The sequence below is a fragment of the Zophobas morio genome, unplaced genomic scaffold (genome assembly GCF_036711695.1).
Source record: "Zophobas morio isolate AGI-343-1 ecotype UQ-CSIRO unplaced genomic scaffold, CSIRO_AGI_Zmor_V1 ptg000009l, whole genome shotgun sequence".
Taxonomy (NCBI): domain Eukaryota; kingdom Metazoa; phylum Arthropoda; class Insecta; order Coleoptera; family Tenebrionidae; genus Zophobas; species Zophobas morio.
This window is the reverse complement of record NW_026972114.1, coordinates 6,880,303-6,902,943: the sequence shown is the minus strand read 5'-3', so window position 1 is coordinate 6,902,943 and position 22,641 is coordinate 6,880,303. Positions and strand designations below refer to the sequence as shown.

Here is a 22,641-nt window from a genome sequence, read left to right as displayed (position 1 = left end):
GAGTTTTTCCTCTAGACATCGAGATTTTTGGAAAAAAATTCAAAATTGTATTTTACAATTTAACTTTAAAATTGCAAAAGCGAATGTACTGAAATATTCTAAACGTCTTAAGGTTATAGGAAAGACGATAAATCGTCAATCAAAATTTGTTCTATTGTAAGGGTTTCCCAAAAAATTATGACGTCATCTCAGAATTCTACCGACCAAATGTTTTTTAAATTCCATAAAATAACACAGTCCTGCATGTGTGATTTATGATTCCGTGTTGACTTTGTACTTTTAGAATCCAGATTTTTGGAAAAAAATCGATATTATATAACAATATTTTACAATTTAACTTTGAAATTGCAAAAACCGAATGCTGTGAAATCATGAAGATGTTTTAAGATTGTTTTGTGTCCTTTCTTCTGCGTTGAGGACACAAAATTAACCAAATTTTTATATTTATTTCTTATTTTGCTGTTTAAATTGGTCATTCAGTTCATGTAAATAAAGCTACTTATTTTGTTAATTAATATCATAATTTCTGCTTATTTATATTGTCAAAAGAAGTTCCAAGTTGCTCCATTTGATTTCATTCTCGATGATTTCATAAAAAAAAATATGAAAAGTTCTGTAGAAATCTTCCATGTTAAAATAGTGTCCATGAAGTGACAGTTGAAAATATTCTAGCTGCTAAGCCAATGAAATATTCAATAGTAATACCATGAGTAGGATGAATATTTGTGATAATTCAGAGGATTTATTAGCTAAACGAATTTTGTGTTGCGATGGAAACATCACGAGTTGCGCAGCAACGAGTGGTATTTCCTGAGAGCAACACAAACTGAGTTTAGCTATTAAAAGTCTGAATTATAAAAATATTCATTCTACGAATTGTATTTTGCAAGACTATTCCATTTATTGTTGTTGTAAAATTTTGTTATACATATACACATGGAACGTTTTTACGGTACTGTGATCGTCAACGCACTCTATTACACAAGTACCGTTTCCGACCCTAAAATTATGAGAAGTGCGAGCATACTTTACCTGCGTAAAAGCAGTATGTCGGACGAAGACAGAAATCGAAGCATACCAAATTGACAAGATTAAAAAAATTCTACTTTCTCCAGCGATCAAAAATGAAATCAAATGTTACAAAGCGATAGAAATATTGAAACAATAAAAATTTATACATACAAAGAAAAAGGGAAATCGTCATTAAAGTAATTGAATGGTAATACTCAAGTTATTGTGATAATCTTTACATTCACATGTGAACAAAATTCGAAAACCCCCGAAAAAATTGCAAAATGGCCATGAACGATGATCGTCAACCAGATGGGACCCTACGTTGTGTTTAAAATGGCGGAATGCGTTCTAATGCAAGTGGTGGACCGCAAAGATGGAATATGACCTTGAATTTACGACACAAGGTTGCATTTTTTCAACTATAAAATTTCCTTGTTCTTTTCAGATCCAAGGTTACAAATTTCGGTCATAAAAACATAGGTTGTTAAATGTACACAATTCTATAGTTTGCAACATCTTATCTAAAGTGAATGGATGATAATGTACACACTATAATGGTCGCGTGTTAACAGTTTTTTTTTTGACAATCATAAGAAAAATAACACGATTTAATTCAACAATTTAAGAGACATGGAACGAGTAACGCTAATGATTCCATACCCGATCTTTGACTGTCTCTTCGCACTAACCACAACTGTACAACCATGCCGCGTTGCCCCCGCAGGCGTCAGCTATGCTGCTATGCCTACTGTGTTCGCTGGCGCCTGCGGTAGCAGCTTCAAGTTTTATTCCACAACTATACTCCATCCCCCGCGTGACAAACAGCATTGGCTACCCCCAGCAGAGTTTCCTCCGAATATTTCTCGTTGGCGGTATCCGGTATTACGAATAAACAATGATATTGTAGTGTCCCGGTTCAAATTAAATTTAGCGCCAGAAAGAATGACATTTTTTTCTGTAATGTATTCTGTAATATAACATGATTTTTATTAATTGATAATTTGTCAATCTCACGTAAGATGACGGAGTTTGGCCATTCTGCAAATCGACACATTGCAGCATTTATTGTTTAGACTAGCGTTGACTGGGCAGCTGGCCGGTTTTCCCGGACCGCGTTCGGACTTGTTAAAAGCAATAAAATTGTTATTTAATTTCAGGAAGTCGCTGGGAATTATACACTTTATTTTCTTGTATGACGACAAAAAAAAAAACAATATACCAGAAATGTTTAAATGCAATATTTTATAGGGGAGTAATATTTTAACTTGTGAAATATCTTTTCTTAAATTATTATTTCAATTTAAATAGATTTACCTTTTGGAATTCTAACATAGTTTTTGGCAGTATTCAAGATTTAAATTTTAAAGATTGAGTCGCTTTGGAAATAATCATCGAAATAAATGTCGTCGTGGATTCCAAAGGGGGATGGGATTTTATGCTGATTTTGTGTTGTTTTATGTGTTTTACGATTCCAAATTTGGAACATTGATTTTCGAAAGTACCTCTCAGAGCGATGTACAATCAAACCAAATGATATTTTATGTTTTTGACCATATTGAACATGTGTTTTATGTATTTATGTGTTGGGGAATTCAATTTACCATGTACTCTTGTATCATAATTTCGTTTAATTGAATTCGGTTGGCGAGTTCGGGCTAAGTCAAGATAGACAAATTTTCCTGTCATTTAGAATACTGTTTATTCGCAACACCGGATGCCGCCAACACGAGATACGCGGAGGGTGGCCTGCTGGTAAAGGAAACTTTACTGGGGGTAGCCAGTGTCGTGTGTCACGCGGTGGAGATAGCGTGGCGTTTGTGGGGGCATCGCGGCTTGGTTGTACGTAGCTGTGGTAGTGCAAAGAGACAGTTCGATGGCAGTTAAATCGTTTTAATCATCAAAATCTGCCACCATAATAATTTGGGCATTGCTTTCCATTTCCCTTAGATATGAATTTACAAACTAGAGCATTGTGTAGCTTTAAGAACAAGCTGTGTTTATGTGATCGAAATTTGTAATTCATACACTTGACAGAACGAGACTTTTGCAACTAGAAATATTGAAAAAACAACAACAAAAGGAAAGAACTTAATAAAATTATTCCCGCCATATTTTTGTGTTGTTAATTTCTAGGTCGCTCTTTCACTTTTGCGGTTTACCACTTGCATCAGAACGCATTTCGCCATTCAAAACACAACGTAAGGGTTCCTCCACTTGTTGACGATCACAGTTCATGGCCACATTTCGAATTTTTCGCGGGTTTTCAAATTTTGTGCGCATGTCTCAATTTTGGCGGAATATTTGGGTGATTACAATATGAATGAAAAGAGAAATTATCACTTTGGATTTGGACCGAGCTCCGCTGTTGTCGCCCGAATTGAATGAAGCAAAGTTAATGAACTAAGACTACGTCGTGAATTGAATTCTCTAATCACACGCACACATAAAACACATGTTAAATATGGTCGAAAACACAAAATGTCGTTTGGTATGCACGTCGCTTTGAGAGGCGCGTTCTAAAATTGAAGCCATAAAACACATAAAACATAACACAAAATCAGCATAGAATCTCTTTTCCCTCTTCGAATCCACGGCGACATTTACTTCATTACTAATTTTCAAAGAGAATCAATACATAAAATTAAATCGTGAATACCGCCAACTTTCTACCCAGAAATTCCATAGACGAGCTACCAAATCAGCTAGTGATGTGAGTGTATAATACAGGCCGTATAATACCATGGTTTAAAACCGTATTATACGGTATGTATAAAATGTTTTTATACCACTGGTATAAAATTAAATTTTTAGGTTATGTCAATCGTAATTTTTTTAACTTATTAAGTTACATTAAAAGCAATTTATCATTGCAAAATAATATTTATGATTATGAGGATGACAATGAGAATATCCTCAAATTGTAAGATGATGTAGATAATGATGTCGACATTGCCGAAGATAACATCAGCGTTGACGTTGATGAATCTGAAACAAATGAAGACTCAGATATGGAGGTAGAAGAAGCTTTCATACTGCACGTAGTTGATGAAGATCAATGAAACAATAGTCTCTACTTTTGTTAATTTTTTTTTAATTGACGAGAACAATGTTTTATTTTCATATTCACATAGCTTTTTTTCAGAGAGTAGAAAAAAGTTTTATTTTCATATTTACATAGTTTATTGTTTGTTTTTTTATAATAAATTCTTCGTGAAGAGTTTTTGTTTTATTTCTCTACTAATTAGTAAATCACCAGATGACATTTACCATAAAGCTAAAAATGAAAAATGTTGGCGCCAAAATTTGAATATAATACCATATAAAATACCGTATAAAACGGTATTATACCATGGTTTTATACCGCAAAAATAAAATACGGTATTTTTACATCACTACAAATCACATTAGCAAAAATGCTAAAGTTGCACATGGTTGCCTATGTAAATTAACGCAATGCGATTTGCGCCGCTTTTTTTTCCCAGCGCGAACTTGTAATTCAAACTTGGACACCACATTATTAAAGTGTAAAGTTAAAAAATGGTGTGGCGGAAAATTTATATTTTGGCAAGTGAATTCTATTTGCACTAACCATATCTACAGTACCCAACGTGCGATTAGACACTCCCATTAATGAGATTTGTTTCTTTCTTCGCAAAAGGGGTAGCCAGTTAGACGGTCTGATTCACGGCGGCCAAAATCCGGTATTGTAGATAAACATTCACATGAACTATGATCAACAGAGAAAACTCTCAAGTTGGGTGCGGCCTCGTCATTCTTTTTCCTCCACGCGGTTTCCTGTGTTTATTCGATAAGAGTAAAAATCTTCTGAGTTTTGAACTGGGCGCAGTGAGTACTAACATTACAAAAAAGCAAAGAAACAAAATTTTATTATGCCACACTCTGGCCAAAATTTCAAACAACAAAGAATATACGTGATGTTAAATTATGCATTTATTCGAGTTGCTCGAGTCAAAAGTTCCGAAGTATGAATAATACGTACAATAACTTAAATAAAAGCATCTAGAACTTCAGATATCGTTATTAAAATGATTTAAGCCTGAAAAAGTGAATTTCCGGACACGTGTTTTACGGAAACAGTTCGATTATTGTATTAGACTAATGAACAGTTAAAAATCTTGTAAGGATCCAATTCGAATTTTTAAATTTCAAATGAATTTCGCGCGCACAAGAAACGGTTGGTAAGAAGAAGAGGTTGGCAACCAACCTCTCCAAAAGAAACAGACGTGCGCAAAGCGAGGGTGGTTTTGTCTCGGGTAAAACCGCCACTTCGCTTTGACCGCTTGGAACAAACGGTCGACTTCCTTTCGAGCGCTTCGAGCAACAGGTTGTATTTTTGATTGTGAGTTATTCTGTGCCTTTTGCTGTTGTTTTTGCGTTTCCAGTGTTGGTCCGTTCCATTGGAAAACCTAGCAGCCCCCGTTGAGCCATTGGGTGTTCCTGATTTCTCATCGTTCTTACGACGAGGTTTTTGCGTTCCTTTTGGCGGTAAGCCGTGTCGAAATCTTCGCATCTTTGGAGAGGTATGTTTTGAACACCTGTTTCGCGGCGAGTTTCAAGCCCCGACGATGCTTCTGACCTCGTGACACTTCACGCGTGCGCTTTTTTCCACTAATCTCGTTTTTTTATCTTTCATTTAAAATCCGTCGCAGTAGGGCTTTACAGGAAGTGATTTCTAGTTCGGGCCATGCTTTATTTAGCTATATTTGTGAAATCTGTATTTTGGATGGCGGCAAACGAGTTGTTATTTCACCGTTCTTTGTTCAGGCAACAGCCATTTTGAAGCGTCCATTTTGTTTCTTTTAAACGAGCACATGTTTTAACTGTTGAATCTATTGAACAAATTAACAAACATTGTGGGTCATGGGGGGACGTGCCTTTTTTTTTTTATTCCTTTTATTTAGCCCATCGTTTATAACAACGCCACAGGATTCATCGTATTTTTGCATCGCATATTTTCGACGCCTATTATTTGGAATGACGAATTCGTCCAACGCCATTTTGGACCTGCAGATTGTCTGCCATGTTCTTGTTTATGTGTTTTGGGGATATGTATGTGAAATAATGGCCCACAATGCAGCTGAATAATTTCACGTTTGAATTTTAACCAATAACTTGACTGGACACGAATTATTATTAATCTCATGTAAATTTGTTAACTTTGTAATGTCTTACCTCATGCAATTTTTCTTTATCTCACAATTTTAGTCTCAGTAATTTTCCTTGTTGTATAATTTGAATTGAACGTAAATTTCCATGCTCTACAGTTTTGACCTAACATGATATTTTATTTGCACAAGCTTATTTCACACCAGATCTTGTTTTTTTAAATCTTTGCTAAGTTTTGCTCATGTAAATATTTTGTTGATGAAAGTCTTTGTCCTGCAAATTATCTGATGTTCAATTTTAATCTCAATTAAGAATTATTTGTTGTTGAATTTTCGTAAGAGTGTGTGGCGAATTTAAATGTTGTTTATTGCTCTTTGTTGAAACTTTAACACTTGTTCGGTTGTCATTTAATATTAGAGTCATAGAGATTGAACATTTAAATGAAATTGAAGGTAAATAACACATAACTCGTAGTGTACGTGGGGCGCGCGACTCCTCAAACTGACGGGATTAATCGCGTCACCTGCACAAGCCCGCGGGTGTTGTATAGCTTCAGGAGGCGATCGCGGGTTTTTAACGCTGTCGGCTTCTGTCCATAGCCGGGACCCCACTACGGATCTGCGATCGTAACCGCCTCGTTTCGCAGGGCACGTTCGTAATGGAGAGATGCGTGTGAGCAGGCGTTGGTGTAGATAGAATCACCGTCGTGAGGGAGAACAGTGATGATCAGGAGTCCCAACCTCCACTTGCGCTACAACGCCTCCTCTGGGTATTTTGCTGTGCTCGTAAATGAAATTGATATATTTTGTTCTATATTTTGTTCGATCGCCACACTCTCATAATGATTCGGGTTCTGCCATCCAATTTACATATGTGTAGGTCTTGTGTTTGTTCGGTTTTCATATGTGTATGTCTGTCAATTCGCGAGTGTTTTTCTTTCACATATCTTAAGGTGTTTGACATGTAATATGTCGGTGAATAAAACCCCAGGGGGTTTTGGGGAATGAAGACCGATGACACCTTGGCCCTGCGGACTCGCCAGGAGGGCAAATCGAGCGTCTGTCGTTCTTCGTTTCTTTTTCCTCCTTAGGAAGGCTCCTAATTTTGTCTATTATTTCTTGCGCTCTCGACAGTGTATGCACTTGTATGAAAGAACTTCTTCCCGCCATTTTTCAAAACCACAAAAAAAAAACACACAACGTAGGTTCTCATTTGTTAGACGATCACAGCCAAGGCCAAACTTTGAATTTTGAATTTTTCGCGGGCCTTTCAAACTGTTTCAAGGTCAAATTTCAAGGCGGGAAGTTTGGGTTATCACAATCTTAAATGAATTGTGGTTTTACAGACAATAAAACAAAAATAACACGAGTTGACGAATTCGCCAAAGTTTCATAACATTTTAGGTTACAAAAACTCTAATTAGCTGATCTTACACTAATTATACTCATTGAGAGGATTGTGGGTGGACTCCTTTTGTGTAAATAATAATAAAATTAAAATTGAATGTATCTAAAGGCAACTCAAGCATTATTCAAAATGACATTGTAGATGCAATTCAGGGTGTTATTTATTATGTAGTAAGTTATAGGAGATAATTATCGACATTTTTACAACGAGTGGGTAATTAGGATCGTTTTAATGAGATGGTTAATTACTAACGGGGTTTTAAGGCCACTTCCAATATCGTCCTTACGATAGCACTTGAAGACTTGTGTGTCATATCTACTTGTTCGCAATACAAAAATCTTCACAGAAATAGTTTTTATATTGCATTAGAGGCTTTTCTTTTTTTAATAAAAAATAAAAACGGAAAACGTTCTTTACTTTTTGAACTAAAACTACGTATTTTCGCTCCTACAAAGCTGACAGTGTAGATAATACTGTTGCCCGCCCGCAGATTTTAATGACTGTAAGGCGGAGCCTTAATTACTAGAGCAGTCAGTCACCCTGCCTCACTAATTACCAGCGGGCGAGTAATTTAGTGCATTTTTAATGACGTACGTAATTACTAGCTCCTCGTTATAACCAACTGTGTAAACTGAAGGTAGCTTCTGCGTCTTCAGTTGGTGTTTTACTACGCTGTTTGACGAAGCTTCCTTAGCTGCCTAAAATGTGTTGCAGTGTGTGATCTATGATCGATTCACTAAGTGTAGGTACTTCTTCCATAACCAATAATAATCAGTGTACGTAAAAAAAAAAAATGTTTGTGTGTTCATAATTAAATTTTTAGTTTACATTTCAAGAAAATGAAACGCGTGCAGCCTGACCTCCTTTATGAAAGAAACACCACAATGAGACTCGGAAAGTGAAAAATGAATCCTTGTAGTTACAGTTCCTTAAAAATACATAGATTCTAATAAATTATGATTTTCAACTTGTTGTGATGCAGGTTGCGTCATCTTATGTCTGGTAGATGTATTATGTACTGTACCCGCAAGGGAGCCGTCTGGTAAGTAGGGTTAGTTTCGACGTAACTGGTGTGGTGGCGCTGGCTGTGTTTAATTAAAATTGGAAAATGACAATTGACAACTATCTTAACCATAGCATCTTGTAGTGTTGTTGCAGGTTTTGTTGGTAAGATTTTTGATTAATAGTAAAGTAGGTACATAAATCAATTGTGAGATTAGCACGACGCAAATAAATTTGGGTTTTAAATGATGAAATTATTAAGAGTTATAATCATATTCGTTGAGGGTTAATTAAATTAGTGTATATAGGTTAGGTTAATTAATCTATTTTGAATAACTAACTGTATATACCTTAAATGATTTGACATCATTTGATATGGTGATAATTTTTTTCAGAAAGTGTCACACGAGATTTGATCGTATGAAAAAAAAGTTTATCACATTGTAGTCACACATTTTTTTCTTGTGTAGTTTTTGTTTGAAGATACAAATTTAAACTACTTTTTAACCAAATTCAAAAGGAATAGAAGAAAACCTACAAATGATTTGTTTTTACATATAATTTTACTTGTAAAATAGGTAGGTAAGTACGTTTTTGAATTTGTAGTCAGTGATGCCACCCGTTAGAAAATTTGTTGCTCATTTGAGCTTTGTGTTTTAGTTCGAAAGCTGGTTGCACACGATGATAAATTTGTAAAAAATATTTCAGGGGTTTGTATTTAATTACCTACTGTAGGGCGTATTGTAAAAACGATTGTAATAATGTGACGAAAATACCAGTTTTAATAACAACCACAAATTTGTGTTTTACTTCAAATACCAAATTTCGATATAAATTAAGTCTTTATTTTATTTTAGCGTTATATGTTGCAGGTAGACAATAATTAGATATTAATTACAGTCCTGGATGTAAGGTAAGGTGATAATTTCCCCTATTTAATTAATTTAAGTATTTCTTGAACTTTTATTCTTTGTGTATTGACTACATATTGCATTTCTTTTTTCCGAATTCGTGCTTTATAATTAAATACGCAGTGTGTTTAGCCCATGTGTTTTTTACAGGCAATTTGAAGCTTTTGAAAGCGACGAAAACTTTTCAGGTACAACTAATATCTCTGATGAAAAGTCTCATTGGATTCAGCGTATCGAATGTTCGCTCGATCGTATCGAGGCAATTTCTGTCTATTTCTGGTTCACTAAATGCCTTGATATTATTGGATAAAAGCATTTGGAACCTGTTAAAATAAATATTTCCAGCGTTTCAAAGCAATTCCTACTACGTCTGTCTTTTTGACTACACCATACCCATTTTTGTGAAATAAATAAAATTAAATACGAAACGACCGTAAATTATATTTATTTCTGTTGTTTTTGGCTGTATTGTTTTCCTACTTATGTATATGTATTTTAAATTACAGTTAAAATAATGACTGTTGGGTTGTAGTGGTGATGCATGGTATTTAGATGTACAGTTCTATATTTTTAGGAGACGACTACTAATTTATTTTTTCTTTTGTAGAAACGACGCTAGACATTAACAGTATTTTCCCTGATAACGTTAGTATGCGTCCGTGTAAGGCGCGCAAACAAAGGACCTCTTTTAGTTTTCAAACGTTAGAAAAACTTAACGCTTATTTTGAAAAAGACCAATTTCCTTCAGGTATGTCATTTTGTTCATAGAAAATGATAATTGTAACACTATTTTTTGTTTCTTAGGTTATGAATTTAGTAGAATAGCGGACGAATTGCATCTAGAAAAAAGAGTGGTTAGGATATGGTTCTGCAATAAGAGGCAAGCGTTGAGAAAATCTAAACAATAGACTATATTGCGACTCACTAATACATTTTAATGGTAAAATCAGTAGAAATAATATGTATTTTTTAAATTTGTATTGATTTGTACTGTTGATTTGAAGAGTACATACATTTGTACCGTAGGCCATAGAGTATTTGTACTCGACATTGATATAATAAAGCATTGTTTAGTTTATTCGAAAATAAAACACTTTATTACTAACATCAGTAACAGTTAGACAATAAGATTCAGATTCATAGAATCCTTACAATTGTACGTAATTACGTTAAGTGAAGAACGTGCGATTAACAAAAGGGCGGGAAGTGGGATGTCGACATTCGACTGTTTTGTTCAATTACGAATTGATAATCGGCGTTGTACGTCAAACCAAACAGTCGAACATCTGATTTCCACTTGACGTCGTTCTTGTTGATCGCAGGTTATTAACTCTCTTTAAATATAATACTTGGGTTTCATCACAGATCATTCAGCCACTTCGTCGGACTTCGTGTTGTTGTGGACAAGCTCGAATTTGCCTTTTGCTTTTTCCTCATCCACGTGTTTGTGTTTATACTGCTGATATTCGACAGCCGTATATCCGGAAGCTCCTATCAGCAGAAGTCCAAGCAGTAAATAAAGCTTCACGTCGGTGCATAAGTATGGGCTATAGGCGTAAGTTATGACAGATCCGGTTGATTCCCACAACCGGAAATTGCTGTAAGAAGCTTCTTCTTGGCCGGGGAAAAGAATGCCGCTCAAAGCTAAAAATAAAAAATTCAATTTAGTGTAAGCCCGATTCGAGGTGCGAGTGAAATTTTAAGTTTGTCTGTTTGATGGCTCGTTTGTGTTTATGCGTAATTTGAAGTATTTTTAAGCTTGACACTTGACACAACAATCGATTCAGTAGTTTCGGAAATTATCTGTTTAATAAATATCGACACAGACAAACGACAGGCAGACAGACGGAAACGAGATACCTATTTTTTTGAACAATGTAAAATATATTTAAACCAGATAGCCAACGGTAAAATGTCCGCCCAGCACTAATAACAAGCTTAATTTCAAGTGTTTATGTTTATGCATCGAAAGAATGTCACATAGAAATTAGTTTGATTTGAACGAACTCGTCTCCTTAAAACAGAGGACTAAAATTATTAATTACACACAATCGAACAAAATGAAAAAAAATTAGAATCGACATATTTTGTAAATCTATAACATTTTTTAAATTACAAAAACTGGGTGGGTGTTTATTTAAGAACGGACCTAAATTTAAATTCGATAATGTTTAAAATCTTGTTAATCTTGAATTAAATGTCATCGCGTAGTGTAGATAATAAATGATTTGTAATTTTTCAGTTCCATTTAAACACCTAAAAATAATGTTCATAAGACAAAAAAGTTGACATTTATAGCCTGAAATATAGTTTTATATTTTTTTGCAAAACACAATAATGTGACTTTTTTTATTCAACCAACTTCGTAACTTTTATAGTTTCCGAGCTCATAATAGTGAGACGGTAAAAATTTATCACCTTGTGTGTTCTAATATGAGGCAAATAACTAATAAATTTTGTCAATTTTATCGACCCTGTAGAAAAAAAATTACAATTGTAGGTGGTAAGTAAAATTTTAACCGAACAAGGATGTCGGTCTCTATAAAGGTTTACATTATTGTTAATTATAATTTTTTCTCCCTTAACTTTATTAAAATTTTCAAAACAGTGAAACTTGTTATCAGTTCTTGACGACAGTTCTGATGGATTATTCGTCAAAACTTTAAAACTTGAATTAGGCAAAATTTCTTAGTCTTTTGCAAATATTTCGAACATGCTTTGTCTGGACACAGTATTATAACAACCAACTCTGTATTTTGGGCAGTTTTTTTAACAGTGTTTATTTCACAATGAAATTTCGAACTTTTTCCCTCTTCGTTTTTGACTGGCAAGATAAACAGAAAATATCGAAAATTAAGCGAGGAAATAGGCTTTTAAAACTGAACTCGGATAAAAAGTTTGCAAACAAAGGTTTGAAGAACGGACAGATTTAACCCTTAAAGGACCATCCTGAACCTGATCAAACAACACCCTTCTGGTCTGGTTTACTCTTGTCTTAAATACATGTACAACATCATCGATGTTTCAGAATATTTTTTCAAATCTGTTCTAAAATAATACACCAAGGGTTTCCGAAATTCTTTCTAGTCCTTTCTAAAATAAAACACCCGGAACCCTCGAGATTTTTTTAAAACCACTGTAAAATAAAACACCAAGAGTCCCTGAGTTTCACTTAAGTCCGTTCTAAGATAAAACACCAGGAAACCTCTAGATTATTTGAAAACCATTCTAAAATAAAACACTAGGAGCTCTCCTAATAAAATCCAGTCTAAAATAAAATACCACGAACCCTTGAGATTCTTTCAAAGTCCCTTCGAAAATAAAACACCACAAGCTGTCAAGGTTCTTTCAGATTCGTTCTAAAATAAAACACAAGGAGTCCTGGAGATTTTTTCAAATCCGTTGTAAAATAAAACATCAAAAGCCCCCGAGGTTCTTCCCTTCTAAAATAAAGCACCACGAGCTCACGAGATTCTTTCAAAACCGTTCTAAAAGAAAACATCAAGATTTTCCGAGATTCTTACAATTACGTTCTAAAAAAAACACCAAAAATCCTTGAGCTTCTTTGAAATAGTTTCTAATTTAAAGTACCAGGAGCTCTCGAAGTTCTTTTAAAATTGCTCACAAATAAAACACGAGATTAATTCAAGTCTGTTCTAAAATAAAACAACAGGAGTCTTCGAGATTTTTTCACAACCGTTCTAAAACAAAATACCAGCGAGTTTCCGAGATTATTTCAAATACGTTTTAGATAAAACCCCAAAGGTTCCGAGATTATTTCAAATCCTTTCTAAAATAAAACACGAGGAGCCCTAGAAATTCTTATAAATATGTTCAAAAATAAAACACGAAGAGTCATGAAGACTCTTTTAAATCCGTTTTAAAATAAAACACCAGAGGTCCTAGAGATTCTTTCAAGACATAAAACAATAGGAGTCCCCGAAATTCTTTCAAAACCATTAGAAACTAAAACACTAGTATCCCCCGAAATTCTTTTAAGTCCGTTCTAAAATAGAACACCAGGAGCATTCGTGATTGTTTTCAAAACCATTCTAAAATGAAACACTAGGTTTTTCCGAGATTCTTTCAAGTCCGTTCTAAAATAAAACACCATAAAGCACCACGATTTTCTGAGACTCTTTCAAATCCGTTTTAAAACAAAACATCAGATGCCCCCCCACAGATTTTTTGAAATCCGTTTTAAAAGAAAACACCATAATACCTTGAGATTATTTCAAAACCGTTCAAAAACAAGACCCTCGAAATCCCAGAGATTTTTTCAAATCCATTCTAAAACAAAACACCAAAGGTACCCGAGATTTTTTCAAGCCCGTTCTAAAATAGAACACCAGGGAGCAATTGAGGTTTTTTCAAAACCATTCTAAAATAAAACACCAGTATTTTCTGAAATTTTTTGAAGTCCTTTCTAAAATGAGAACCAGAAGTCCTCGAGATTATTTCCAATCCGTTCTAAAAATACAGCAGGATGTTTTGCCATTCCTTCAAATCCGTTTTAAAACAAAACATCAGAGAGCCACCAGATTCTTCCGAATCCGTTCTAAAATAAAACAGCAAAAGCTCTCAAGATTCTTTCAAAACGGTTAAAAAATAAGACACCAGGAGTCCCGGAGAATCTTCCAAAACCATTATAAACTAAAACACCAGAAACGCCCGAGATTCTTTCAAATCACCACGAGCCCTTGAGATCCTTGCAAGTCTGTTCTAATATAAAACACCAAGAGCCTTCGACATTCTTTCAAAGCCGTTGGAAAGTAAAACACCAGGATTGTCGAAATTTTTTCAAAACTATTCTAAAATATAACACTCGGGACCGACGAGATCCTTTTAAAACTGTTCTAAAAGAACAGATCAGGATTTTCCGAGATTCTTGCAAATAGTTCTAAAATAAAATACCAGAAGCCCCCGAGATTCTTTCAAATCCTTTCCAATTTAAAGCACCAGGGGGCCTTCGAAATTCTTTTAAAACTGTTCAAAAATAAAACACAAGGAGTCCCGGAGATTTTTTCAGATCGGTTCTAAAATAAAACAGGAGAAGTCCGCGAGATTGTTTCCTATTCGTTCTAAAATAGAACACCAAGATTTCATGAGATTCTTTAAAATCCGTTTTAAAGCATCAGATACCCACAGATTTTTTGAAATCCGTTCTAAAATAAAACACTAGAAGCCCTATAAATTATTTTCAAACCGTTCAAAAATAAGACCCTGGGAGTCCCAGACACTCTTCCAAATCCATTCTGAAATAAAACACCAAAGTTCCCCTAGATTCTTTCAACTCCGTTTTAAAATAAAACACAAAAAACCCTTCGAAATTTTTTCAAAACCATTGTAGGATAAAACACCATGAGCCCTAGAGATTTGTTCAAAACAGTTGTAGAATAAAACACTCGAAGCCCCCGCGATTCTTTCAAAATCTTCAAAAATAAAACACCAGGAATCCCGGACAGTTCTTCAAATTCGTTATAAAATAAACTATCAAAAGCCTCGAGATTGTTTCAAGTCCGTTCTAAAATAGAACATCATGGACCCTCTTAATTCCTTGTAAAGAAGTATTTTGCAGTTAAGCTCCGCCGTCTTGGTTCACGGCGAATAAAAAAAATCATCACAATAGAGATAGGGCGGGTGGGCGGGCTTATACTTTGCCTTTTTGTTTTAATATGTGTAGACTTCTTTCCACAACATGAAATTTAAAACATGTGTAAAAAGGAAAATTTGTATAAGAAAATATCGATTTTGCAATTAGGCTCCGCCGCTTAGTTGCAAAATCCATGTTCTAAGTTTCTTGTTGTGACAAGATGGCTATGTATATTAAGGAAAAAAGGCAAAATATAAGCCCCGCCCACCCGCCCTGTCTCAATTCTGATGATTTTTTTTATTCGTCGTAAGCCGAGGGGGAGCTTAATTGAAAATCTTTATTTTTCTACGAGAAATTCCCATGTGAAATATGTTCTTAAGTAATCGTGTTATATAAAGAAAACTAAATGTATTAATTAAAACAGAAAACCAAAAGAGAAACCCCACCCACGTGATAAATTTTTCATTCGTTGTCGGACCGAGGGGCGGTGCGTAATTGCAAAATTGATATTTCCCTATACAAATTTACCATTTTAAACATGTTTTAAGTTTCTTGTTGTGAAAAGATTAAGAAAAAAAGGCAAAATGTAAGGCTTGCCCACTCGCCCTATCTCAATTGTGATGATTTTTTTCATTCGTCGTGAGCCAAGTGGGCGGAGCTGAATTACAAAATTATTATTTCTCTATAACTAATAAAAAAACATGTTTTTGAGTATCCTGTTGTTCAAAGAATACCAAGTATATTAGGAAAAACACAAGCCAAAAGATAAGCCCCACCCGTATCCATCCCAAACTAAATTGTGATGAATTTTTCATTCGTTGTCAAATCGAGGGGCGGAGCCTAATTGCAAAATCGATACTTCGTGAACGGATGATATAAACGACGCATACCTTTGCTTCCTATTTATCTTACAACGGCAACGTCAACGGCAACTTTATAAATCGACCTTTATTTGTTACAAAATTACCACTTTAGCTCGTAAACTTGTTATAGATTTATTTTCAAACTCAAACGTTGAAAAGGGAAAAAGCATGTAGGAGCTACATAAAAATGAGTATGGTACAACAACGCGATGGCGTCATCTTAAAACGTGGACTTCTGTGATTGTGCTCAATGGCGAAAAAATTTTTTTTTAAATAACTTCGGACCAACTTTTTTTTTCTTAAAATTATTAATAATCAAAAGTTAACAAACATTTTCATGTAGTTTTAATAATCACAAAAGTGTGACTTTTCATATTGTATTGCTTTTCATGATTATAAATGTTTTTAGATAAATGAATTATACCCAAATCAATGTATTCGTGATGTACAAATAAGTCAAAAAAATGCTCTCAGAATGTAATTCGTGTGAAAACTAAATCAATCCGTCCGACTGTTTGTGTCAAATTTTATTTTAGAATTTTTTATCGCATTAATTCGAGACTCCACAGCCGCAGTATATACGCCCCTCACGGAGAACAACGTATTCCAAATTTTAATAAAGCCGAAGAAAAGAATTATGGCTGTGGGTAGCGCCGAGTCGTTTTTTTACTTTTCATCTGTATTTGTAAGCAAAGTTGACAGAAAGTTGTCTTCGAGCGCCTATCTGAAAAGAGTAGTAATGGTGCGGACGCTCTCAACACGACTTTGCTCTTTGCACTATTCATTAAGGTACCCAAAATGACTGAAGTTCCGCGATACTCACAATTGATCTGCACCAGCCACACTGCATCGCAGATTCCCCACAAAGCGGCGATAACAAAGAAAACTAGTTTATTGGAGGAAGCCGGCTGCCAGACGAGAAGAGTCACAATGAGCGCCACGTGTAGTGATAAGGCGAAACATATGACGGGACTCCTTCCGGTTATTTTGATTAAGTTTCCGATGAAGATGGCGGCGATTCCGTTGCAAACTCCAAAACAGATCATCACGAAGCCGATGTTGCTGATGCCCCAACCGCAGGAAACGTAGGCCTGGAAAAGCGAATTCTGCATTAAGTAGCTTGCAAGGATTAGTTTACAAGAGAGAAATTTATGGGATCGCTTAAACATAATTTTAGGGGCGTCCTGAGCACAATAAAAAATCGTTTATTATACCTCCTGCTCTTCTGCATTTTTTATTATATTGCCAGCTTCTACACACATGACGGAGGGAGTTTTGCCTCATAAATAATGCCACGACTTGAAAACGTATTAATTTCGGGATAACGACTGGATGGAGGAAGTGTGATGGAAAAAGATATAAATAACGCGGTTTTATTAGGGATTTTTCTATTACAAGCCTCATTTATAAGACCCCGGAGTATTTTGGATTTCGCGAAATTTGAATCTGGAGGAAAATAGAAATAAACGCACGTGTGTGGGTGTTTGTTCCAGATTTTTATATGTATTGCCATGCTTTCATCTTCCCACTTTGGGATCTAAGAAATGAGCGTTTTAATAAATGAGAAAAGAATAACATAAATACTGAAGTAATAGCTACGGTATGAAATCACAGGTTTCACAAACCCATTCTGTACACAAGTGTCATACAAAATTTTTTCTTACAAACTTATTTCATCGTCAGTTTGGAACCAGTGTATGTAATAATGGTGAGGATGATGTTATCAAAGAATAAAATTGTTGATATTAGTAAAAATAATAACGTTATTGTTTTTTACGGTAGTCTGAGGACTATAAACTTAAAAGATTTGCGGAGAATATTGAAAGCTTTCTGACAAGAACGGACCATCAAAAATTTCTGATGACAAAAGTAGGTACATAGTTTAAATCATATGTTGCTAGCAGGGGCGGCTGGTACCGGGGGGCACAAGGGCACGTGTCCCCCCAAAATTATAACGTCTACAAACACACTGGACATAGCAAAATAGTAATTTTCAATATATAAAAAATTATCCGGAAATTTGTGTCATAATTATCAAAACTATATATTTTGTTTTCTCGCTCCACTTGTATAAAATGTATCAAAACTTACATCTAAAGACGTGTGTCTTGGATGTATGATATCTTATTGCTGATAAAAGGCGGGCACAGAGACCGTAATCATGGCTGATTTAAACGTTTTTTACACCGTTGCCATAGAAACCACACGTCCTAGCCATTTCAGTCAGTGGGACTACGGTCCCGTTCTGGCAGTGCTCGGCAGGAATAACTCAATCGCGGGTTTTAATTTTCATGCTGCTCGAAATAGACGTAAAACTGGTATGATAAATATTCTTGGACGACCTTTTCGGTAATACGGACATTCGAAAACAACTAAACACCGCCTATGTTAATAGTATTCGGGCACATAACGCAAGAGTCGACAAAAATCGCCATATATTATGCCGATGTGCATAAAATTTTATGGAGTGTTTGAACTTCCTTTACGTGGATATGACGAAAGTGGGGAACCACAAAATCCAGGTATATTTCGAGGTCTGATTGATTTTACGGCTGAATTGGACTCTGCTTTATATTATTTGAAGGAAGCAACGGTTTTCAAAGGAACGCCTAAAACTGTTGAAAATGAACTTTTAGATGCCATATACGTAAAATTTTAACCGAAGGCAAAAAGGTATGTGGAAAAATCCTTCTTTGCTTTTATTGAATGTACTTTTGTATTTATCTCCTGTTTTATATCTTCATATTTAATTTAACTCACCAATCAAATTGTGTCCCTCCTTTTCAAACGGTCACGAGCCGCCACTGATTGCTAGTAAATAATAATTTAAGGACGTATTTGTGTCACATAATGTAATCTTTAGCTAACTGCGGAAAATTCAAGAGAAAGAGCTTAGTGAAAATTGTCCGAAAATATAGAATATGTGTAATATTAAGATTTTTCATTGTATATACAGGGTGAGTATCATAACAACGGGACCCTGATCAAATTTCAATGCAACATATACATATCTCATATGTACCCTTTTTATATTTTATTTTTCTAAAATGTACAAATATAGTTACTTAGTAGTTAATTTTGACTTTCGCAATAATTCTATTTATCAATTTTGAGCTCCGATAAATTTTTAGTAATTTGGTGTTTTCTTATCTTAGCGACTACTTGCTAAGAAATGACTGATTTTGGCAAATGAAATACCCTCTAAGAAAATGAAGGGTGGGTGGGCGGGGCTAGTACTTGGTAAGGTAAGACTGATTTTGGCAAATTATATATCCTCTAAGAAAATAAAGGGCGGGTGGGGGGGGCTAGTACTTGCTATGGTATGCCTGATTTTGGCGAATGATATACCCTCTAAAAAATAGAGGGCAGGTGGGTAGGACTAATTGAAAAATTTATTAATTAAAATTGAATGTTACCTAAATAGATTCCTTAATCACCAAAATAAAATATGCAAATTTTTGTTTTGGAAAATTTTACCGGGACTATCTATCAACACGTTATCTATTCAATTCGTTAATATAATATATGCCAGATTTTTTTGTGGATATTTTTAGACAAATTAACTACAAGTTCATTTTTTTAATATTCCGTCTACTCTATAAAGTGCTTAACCTTTCAAAAATTGTTTCTTTATTGAATTTAGACTTTCAGAAGTCGTTTTCTGTTTAATTTTTTTGAAAATTGTCACTATTGTCTAAAATCACCACATCGAAATATATATATGCAAATTTTTGATAAATTTAAAAACTCGACTTTGAAAGCAAATATTTTGAAAATTTTTGTCCGGGTTCACTAGCGTGCTATCGATTTAACACTATTCCAGAATTTTTTGGGGAGTTTCAGATGACTTGGCCAAAAATTTAATTTTTTAATACCTCTTTCCCCATCACTTTTGAAAAATACTAGAGGTTCTTTAGTGGATAGACCTCCAGAAGTCATTTTCGATTTTATTTTTTGGAAATTCTTACATCTTCGAAAGTCACCAAAACGAGATACGCAATTTTTTTTTCTCCGACTACATTATTTAGGTTAACATCGTATGAAAATAAAAGTCAGGTTTTCGTAAAGGTCGTGGCATTATATCAGCTTTAGTGGGTGTTGCAGATGATTGTCTTCCAGCTTTGGATAAAAATAAAAACAATGCAGGATTTTTCAAAGGAGTTTGATACTCTCGATCATGATTTACTAGGTACTAAATTAGTTTACTTAGGAGTGGGTAATGTTCGAGTTGGTGTTTATAACTTTGCAGATCCCACAGGGTTTGACATTAGAACTAACCTTGTTTTTAATGTATAGTTTATTTATCAAAAAATTAAGGATTTTCTAAAAGGTGTGATGTTGCCGGTAATCTTTAAATCTATTGTCATTTTGATATCAAAAACGTTAAAGATAGTTGTGATAATACTGTATTAAATTAAGACTATTATAATAAATAATATCCTTCATATTGGTGCAAATTTATTGCAAAAGGTTTCTATAAATGATTATAGGATCATAGTAGGTCATGGAAGTGTGCCGCCTATCACTTCATGCGAATTTTAGTAAGTGCCCAAAGACAAGTACTACAAGTTTTGTGTATAAATGGTTGCATAAATTCTTCATAGCTTATTAAAAAATAAAACTAATTCATTACAATAAAAAAAATACATTTATTGTGATTAGACATCACAGTAAATGTTGAAATATTTAAAATTTTGTTCAAAGCACATGTTCACTCTCTTTATAAATTAAAATTGTTTTGGACCCATTGTTCAATTTCATGTTGCAATAGAACTCCTAGTTGCTACACAATCTTGTCAAAGATGTTTGCGGATTCTGCTCGAAGCGTCTCACATCGTCAAAAACTTCCTCAGATACTGAAGGTCTTTCAAGAGATTTCCCTTGTTGACACTGGCAGTTCGAACAAATCTGTTGAATACATCTCCAATGTGAGACCCTAACGATGTTTTGAACTTGCAAAGCAGGGTATTTGGCTAGATATTCCTGCTTACAAGCGGTTACAAAATACACCCTTTTCGAATGTTCCATTGGAATAATAAAGACAACAATGAAAGTGTCTTGTTCAACAGAATAAGCGATATTCACGGTCTCCGTTTCCTAACACAAAAACAAAATTTTCGTACGCAAGCACCAAGAGTTTTGAAAACGACTGAGCTTGTGTCAATGAGAATTACAGTATAATCTCGATAATCCGAATTAATTAGGGAAAGGTGTGTTCGGATTAGTGATTTGTTCGGATCAGCGAATTTCCCAAAAAGCTGAAAGGGAATTGAATAACAACTTCATATACTGCTGAAAACAAATTTCAAGAAATAAACCTAACAGAAATAAAGTATTCTTAACCAACAATGGATAACAGATACATTCGAAAAAAAATTTTACTCTGTGACCATAACCACGCTATATTTTTGGACGTCGGGCTCTATATCCCTGAATTTAATCACAATTTTTATTATGTATTCGTATTACCTCCCGTTTGCAAATTTCTTTTTTTATATAAATATGAAAACCGTGTTTCAGTTATGATTAAGAAAAAAACTCGTTATTTTTAATCTAAGCAACGCTCATTATACTAAGAAAACTCGTAGATTGTTATTCAGTTATTTTACGCTCAAATAATGATCGATAATCGAAAGGTTCATTAGATTCTATATGCCTCATTACTGTTATCCTGTGTATTCAGAAACAGGTGCTTTAGTGTTAAATATAAATACATCCTTTGTTATTGGAACCCTTCGAACTTTTAATACAACAAATATCTGTTAATTACGCATAGTCTAAAAATAGTACAATTTTTTTTAACGAAAAGGGATAGGTAAGTTAATCCGAAATTTGTGTTGATCCGGCAATATTTTCGAAATAAACAACATTATAATTTAAAACTGACCCAAATAAACAACTTACGGCATTGAAGTCAGCTGCGATGAAGGCCTGTTCAGCTCCGATGAACATCGTAATTGGAAGTATTAATATTTGATAGGGATTGGCAAGTTGTTTCATAGTGACTGCAAGGAGCCTGAGTCCAGAGAGGCCGCTTCCGCTGCCTTTTCGTCCCTTCCCATATCTAAAAAAAATCGCAGGTTAAGGACAACGACTCTCAAGGAATCTGGTTTCAAGCGATACTTAGACACAGACATTGTTGGCATTGTAGTGTTTACCTCTGCATGGGGTCCACGAAGATGGCCACAACCAAGCAGGCAGCGACCATGCAGGCTAGATATATCCCTGTGATCAGATTAATTTTTGACGTTTCTGGAGGGTGCAGATTAGGGTTGGCTGTTTGGGCCTCTGTTCCAGGACAGAAGTTGGCGCCACATATATCATTCGGTCCTTCGCTCTGTAGGGACGTAGCCACGGTCTCGGATAACAACGATGTTAGGTTGGAAACCGTCGTGTTGGTTAAAAGTGCGGTTGGCTCGGGGATTCCACCAGACGAGAGGACTACAATACAAGAGGAATGTATTAATGAAGGACGATTTCTGTAATCTGTTAGGTTATCGGAAGCAATAAACTGGAAATAAGCGGACAATAGATTTAAACTCGAAAAACATTTTTTAATTAAGGTAACGTTAATTCATTCAGCTGTTAAATTAGTTGCTTTGTTAAAGCCATATCTACTTTGATTAACCATATGTATACAGTCTTCTTTAATTTGAGATTCATTTTAATTCAGATTTATTAAGGTCTTTGGCACAGCGATATGTTGGTGTTTAACTTAAGGCTG

The 22,641-nt window shown here is 34.7% G+C and overlaps 1 protein-coding gene and 1 long non-coding RNA gene across 5 annotated transcripts in view; one reads left to right on the top strand and one right to left on the bottom strand.

Annotated features, from left to right (window-relative positions):
- The first annotated feature begins 8,150 nt into the window (after nucleotides 1-8,150).
- Nucleotides 8,151-10,391, top strand: LOC135125790 (uncharacterized). Of its 3 annotated transcripts, XR_010279960.1 has the most exons (4): nucleotides 8,152-8,324; nucleotides 8,372-8,715; nucleotides 8,946-10,209; nucleotides 10,266-10,391. It is a non-coding gene; the product is annotated as an uncharacterized LOC135125790 (long non-coding RNA). The 3 variants fall into 3 exon arrangements; XR_010279959.1 differs by having other exon boundaries at nucleotides 8,151-8,290; nucleotides 8,372-10,209; XR_010279958.1 differs by having other exon boundaries at nucleotides 8,151-8,324; nucleotides 8,372-10,209.
- The window catches only part of LOC135125789 (UNC93-like protein), a 144,429-nt gene continuing 132,136 nt past the window's right edge, over nucleotides 10,349-22,641 (bottom strand). For both annotated transcript variants that reach the window (XM_064051471.1, XM_064051472.1), the window contains exons 4-7: nucleotides 22,076-22,358; nucleotides 21,822-21,981; nucleotides 16,741-17,008; nucleotides 10,349-11,105 (exon numbers count right to left, since the gene is read on the bottom strand). In XM_064051471.1, coding sequence (XP_063907541.1) covers nucleotides 10,828-11,105; nucleotides 16,741-17,008; nucleotides 21,822-21,981; nucleotides 22,076-22,358 — 989 coding nt within the window. In that variant the 3' untranslated portion in view covers nucleotides 10,349-10,827. The remainder of the gene's footprint in view (nucleotides 11,106-16,740; nucleotides 17,009-21,821; nucleotides 21,982-22,075; nucleotides 22,359-22,641) is intronic.